At 40.9% G+C, this 6,057-nt stretch overlaps 1 protein-coding gene across 2 annotated transcripts in view; it reads right to left on the bottom strand.

The window, feature by feature from the left end:
* Positions 1 to 6,057, bottom strand: part of TBC1D5 (TBC1 domain family member 5) — a 446,523-nt gene that overhangs the window by 75,099 nt on the left and 365,367 nt on the right. For both annotated transcript variants that reach the window (XM_080917354.1, XM_080917355.1), the window contains exon 18: positions 2,059 to 2,360. In XM_080917354.1, coding sequence (XP_080773480.1) covers positions 2,059 to 2,360 — 302 coding nt within the window. The remainder of the gene's footprint in view (positions 1 to 2,058; positions 2,361 to 6,057) is intronic.

Raw genomic sequence — 6,057 nt, 5'->3', positions numbered from 1 at the left:
AAAGCCACATTTCCACCTTTGCAAACAGCCATTTCAGAGCAACCTTCAAACTTTCCACATAGGCCTATAGACAAGCGGCTGTGGCCGCTGTCAGTGAGGACACAGGGTCAGTGTTGGAGGAGCACCCTTGTCACCATAAGCACCACAGGTTCCCCAGGCATCAGCTCAGAGCTCTTGGTTAGAGCTTCAGGTATTGTTTAGGTTTTACCAGTAAATAGAGGAAGATCGTGAAGTAAAAAGCTCTTTCTGTCTCTTTTGGCCCGTTGCTTTATTCAATCTTTTATGTAAGTAGGAACAGTAGCATGTTGGTGGGAATTCACATGAGAAGAATGAGCCAGAAACAGACTAGAAGAGCTATAAAACGACAAGGGCAGTTTCTTGCAGGACAGGGGTGATTCCCACGCTCCACTGTGGTGCTGAAGTGCTGTGCTGTCTCCGTATGGCTGGGGAGTTAAGTCTTCAGCAATTGTTCTGTCTTCATGCACTTCCCTTCTCACTTACTGTGATATTAATACTTGACATTTCCTTAGAGATACAACTTTATATTTCTATAGTCATTTGGCTTGGTTTCTCAGAAAATTTAAACTAAAGCATTAAGAGATTCTCTGACTCATTTGCCTGCCATCAGTTAGAATTACAACAGACTAAAGCTTGTTATCAAAGCAATATTGAAATCATATTTGTTTAGAACAATAAAACAGTACAATTAAGAGATATATAAAATAACATTCATTTCCATTCTGGAAGTGGGCATGTCTCCTGGCATTAAGATACATTTTCAACATGTTAATGACTTGATGTCTCCTTTTCTTTAAATCATATGTGACAATCTACATTAAAAAGAGAAGAATGTAATTTTAAATGAGATATTCTCATATTCTCATAGAAGGTAAACTGAATATTCTAATAAATCTTAAATACTAATCATATAAAATCTAATATTTCAAATAGACAGGAATGGAAGGCTTCAGATGCACATGCGTGTGCACATATGTGCATGACACATTAATTGGCATCACCAGGAACTAAACTCTAATTTACATGCCAATATGTAAAATCTTTATAATAATTTTCTATGTGATATGCTTAAGCAAAGCATATGAATGTAGTTTAAATTTGTTTGTGCTGACATTACCACTACTATTGATACCACTAAGTCCTGAATGTTGCTATGTATGTAGGTATTCCTGGAAGGTATGACCCAAGCTTTAGGTAGGACGTTTGTTGTGATTGAATGTCTACAACTGCTGTGCTTTCTGTGCAGTTTTCCCATCACATTTCTATTTCTTACCTTCAGTTAATAGTCCCACCAGTAAAAAGAAATGTGTTTCTCATCTTCTACAGACAGACCACAAAGGCTCTGTGTGGGCAGGGAGGGAACACCCTGGGCAGGCCGTGATCAAGCAAGGACAGTGCTGTCCTCACAAGGGATGAACAGCCACCATCATCTCACAGGCTTTCTCTCATCTTGTCCCCTTTCTCGTCTGTACCATTCAGTGTATAGGCGTGAATACTCATTATGGACGCTAAAACTCTGTTTAGCTTTTCTTTTCTCCCTAAAGACTCAGTTTGGATTCCCTGCCATGACACAGGTGAGTGAGATGAGAGAACACAGACTTTCTTGTAAACCGTGACACACTGCCGACTGCTGTGGCACTGCAGTTTATGTTACTGGGCCTTCCCATCTCAGACTCTGCGGAAAGAGATCAGGACTCAGACACATCTATTATGAAGCTGTGAGCACACAGTCAGTCGATGAGTTCTATGCTGGGACTGTTCATACCATCGTGTGCAGTGGGCATGTCATGTATATAACAAAATGTAAACCACACTGAAATACAAAAGCTAAAGAATACGTTGTCAAATACCTCATAAAATATACTTAATCAAGAAGAATAGAATATCTAACCTCTACCTGTAAAAGGATCACATACAATAGATTTTTAAAAAATTAAGATTTCATGGATTATTGCTTCTGAGATGTTGGTTTCTCACAGGCAAGTGAGAAAATCTCATCTTATACTTCAGGTTCTTTGGATTTACTGGGCTTTCTCCTACCTTTGTTCAATTGTACTGGCATGCTTTCAGACTTCATCAGTCTCTGCTGCTGCTGCAACTGCTGCTGCTGTTGCTGCTGCTGCTGTTGTTGCTGCTGCTGCTGCTGCAGCAGATGATGCCTTGGGACTTCAGTGGAGGTCCTGGTGGGGATGGCAGCAGAGAAAGAACTGCTGCTGTTGCTCCCAGGTACAGGGACACCCACACTGCCTGGAGCTGAGGCTGGGGAAATCAACTTTCTTCCAAAGTTAATCAAGCTGTTGGAGACCTTGTGTATATTCAGTGGAGCACCTCTGGCATTGGTCCTTGGAGAAAAAAAGAAAAATCAGGTGAAGGGGAAAACATTATTTACCTTGGAGGATATTGCATTTCACATATTCCACTTGAATAAAACATCTAGCCTTGAAAAGGGCTTTTTACTAAGTCAGCTACGTAAATAAGTACCAACTTAATGTGACCACAGAACAGGAATGTGGTTAATGGAAGTTGAGCATCGCCAGTCATTCCTTCCACAAGGGTCATTCTGTGTCAAAACTGTGCTCCTTTCTGAGGGTCCAGCTGCCCAGAAGATACTCTTCCACTCCTGGCTACTCTGGTTAAAAAGAAGGCTGTATTAGTCTTGCTCTCTTAGGTGGGACAGAACGCCAGACTTGAAGAAGCCAAGGAATGGAGGGAAGCTAGGTGGTAGGAAGCCCTTTGTCCTAGAGCCAGCTAGATGCCTCTAGCCAGCTGAGAATCAAGGATTCTAACAGAACTTAAACTTTGCTCAGTGGCTTTTTCTTCTTCCTAACTATATACCTATAAATTTCCAGAAGTTTCACTAGAAACCCTTGTATATCCAGCCCTGGTGGCTCCTGATTTTACTTTATCAGATGACATTCCTATCCAAGGCACCTCTGGAGCCATTTATAACTCACATGTCAAACATAGGCAGGACAGGTAGGAGCTTCTTAGCAAGCTTTTGAGATGTAATGTAAGAGCTACTAACACAGTGCACACAGCTAATGCTGAGACCAAAGTCACCAGCACAGTGCAACACAGTACACATGGCAATGCTGGGACATTTAATTCCAGCTCTCTCTTTATAAGTTCATGCCCTTTCCCGAATGGCTGTCTTTCTCTTAACCACTGTGCTTAAATCTGTATCACAAATGTATTTTCATAAGCCAAGACTCTTCTTTGAGAAGCCCTACCCATACTGTGAGATGTGTCTTTCTTCCAAATGTGTATGCGTGTGTTTTTTAACCTCTTATCTTTCTTTGCACTTAAATCTTTATGAAAATCTCCTCTTAAGTAAAACCCAATTCTGTTTTATACTGGCTTTTCCTAAAATTTTCTTAGCTGAAGATAAAGATCAGTTTTGACCAGTTAAGATCTCTACTAACATTTACGCTGCTGAGTCATTGCAGAGCTGTACTTCTGTCCCTACAACTGCTGACCGGAGGGCAGCTTTACTTTGGCTCGTGGTTTATGTCAGTGGGTAGCAGGTTCTATTGCCTTGAGTGTGGTTTATGTCAGTGGGTAGCAGGTTCTATTGCCTTGAGTGTGGTTTATGTCAGTGGGTAGCAGGTTCTATTGCCTTGAGTGTGGTTTATGTCAGTGGGTAGCAGGTTCTATTGCCTTGAGTGTGGTTTATGTCGGTGGGAAGCAGGTTCTATTGCCTTGAGTGTGGTTTATGTCGGTGGGTAGCAGGTTCTATTGCCTTGAGTGTGGTTTATGTCAGTGGGTAGCAGGTTCTATTGCCTTGAGTGTGGTTTATGTTGGTGGGTAGCAGGTTCTATTGCCTTGAGTGTGGTTTATGTCGGTGGGTAGCTGGTTCTATTGCCTTGAGTGTGGTTTATGTCGGTGGGTAGCAGGTTCTATTGCCTTGAGTGTGGTTTATGTCGGTGGGTAGCAGGTTCTATTGCCTTGAGTGTGGTTTATGTCGGTGGGTAGCAGGTTCTATTGCCTTGAGTGTGGTTTATGTCAGTGGGTAGCAGGTTCTATTGCCTTGAGTGTGGTTTATGTTGGTGGGTAGCAGGTTCTATTGCCTTGAGTGTGGTTTATGTCAGTGGGTAGCTGGTTCTATTGCCTTGAGTGTGGTTTATGTCGGTGGGTAGCAGGTTCTATTGCCTTGAGTGTCACTGTTGTTGGGAGCATACTTCAGAACTGAGCTGCTGACTTTGTGCAAGAAGAGAGAATGTGACCTCAAGGGTCCAGGCCAGACTCCTGATAGCCTATTTTCTCCAACTATGTTCAACTTCTTACTTTCTACCATCTACCAGCAATGCCATCATATTAGGAATCTATGAATGACTAATACACTGAAAAAGCCAGACTCCACACCATCCAATGACTCTCAGTAGTTGGAAACACCAGTTAAGGCCCAAGTTAGATACATGAAGCTTTTGGGAGTAATACAAAACCACACAAATACGTCTATGATCTAAAACCTGCTTTGCAGTATAAAGGAGACATACAAAGAACTGGTCATCTTCCCTAAAGTTCCAGAAGTCCATATCTGTCCTAGTCCACCATCTAGTAAATAGCAATCTCTAACCACCACACCTCCACCCGTGTCCCGTCTCACACTGTCTTTCTTGACTTGGATGGTTTGACAGGATCTGTGTTATAAATATGTCTGGCAAGGAGAGCACCAAACGAATATTGTTATTTCCCAAATGATTCAGTTCTGCAGTGTATCTCAGGGCTGCTATGCTGAAGACTAGTTTTGATCATAAATTACTTCAGTTGTAGGAGGTTGTAAATGCCAATGTTTCTATTTGAACTTCTCAAATCATTAGTAGACACGTAGCCTCTTCTCACAGAAGTGGAAACAGTCGACTAGACTTAGTTACCTTGGCTTCCCTGTCATTTCCTTCTCCCATATCTACCTGACAGCAGGTTGAAAGCATCTCTCCTTTCCACGTGGCAGCTCTATGCTTGCCATTACTAGCTGTCACTCTGAACAGAACCAATCTCTAGTTTCTGTAATAAAGAGGGATGGCATTATGTTTCTCCCTTCCATAACATCTCCTCACATGGCATTAACTAATATTATGGGCTAGCTACTAGAGGGTTTACACTGAACTGGAGAACTACTCAAAGTTAAAGGCACTTTAAGCCAAGATTTATTTACTTATTTCTCAATGAAGTATAAAAATAATGTAATAAAATTAATTTATATGATCCCTTTTACATCAAGTTTCATACCTGCAGAACTAAGGTACTTAACATTTTTTTCAAAATTTAGTTTAAAATGTTTCCTAGTGAGAGTAAGGATACACAGTGCTTAGGCACATCTTATTTATCAGCTTTCACCAGCTTCCCAACGGCACACTCGGCTTGCACATACCATATCTGGCTAAAGAGAGGGTTCTCCACCCATGTTTACTGAGTGAAAATAATGACTGAAACAGAGAGAGAGGGCTCATCAGTGCTGGACAAACACAGTCGGCAGCCTGCACACGTGCCTGTTCCTAGTGAGGAACAGCACACGGGTGGCAGCCATGTTCAGCTGCATTTCAGTCTTGCTTGTGTGTACATCGAGATTCATAATTCAAAGATATGAAGAAGTTTATAATGTTGTTACCCCTTTAGATAAACAAAAATGTACTAGTCAAATTCCCATATTGCCAGTTGTGAAATTTATATGTTGATACAAGTACCAAGAAACAGCTATTGCATTATCTAGAGAGTTTGGTTAATGTATCTTCATCACTACTAATAACCACAAAAACATATAGATCAAGAATGTGCCGAGAGATTTTTCTCTTCATCTGAACAGCTTTTAAAAAGAGATGAGCTTCTTTTAAAAAATGTTTTTGTCTTAAAAAATATTCTTCATCTAGTACTCAGTACTTCTAGAAGGGTATTATCTTTTTAAACCAACCCTCAAAGGTATGTGTTTTTAAGATATAAGCAATGGTAAATCAAGTCTTCTAGGAGAAGCCTGTTTTCCATGGCTTGATTTTCAGGCATGACAGTTTTTACATAAAAGTTATTCAATTAAGTGCTGAATAA

This window comes from Micromys minutus, assembly GCF_963924665.1.
Source record: "Micromys minutus genome assembly, chromosome: 5".
Classification (NCBI taxonomy): Eukaryota; Metazoa; Chordata; class Mammalia; order Rodentia; family Muridae; genus Micromys; species Micromys minutus.
This window is presented reverse-complemented; position numbering and strand designations above follow the sequence as displayed.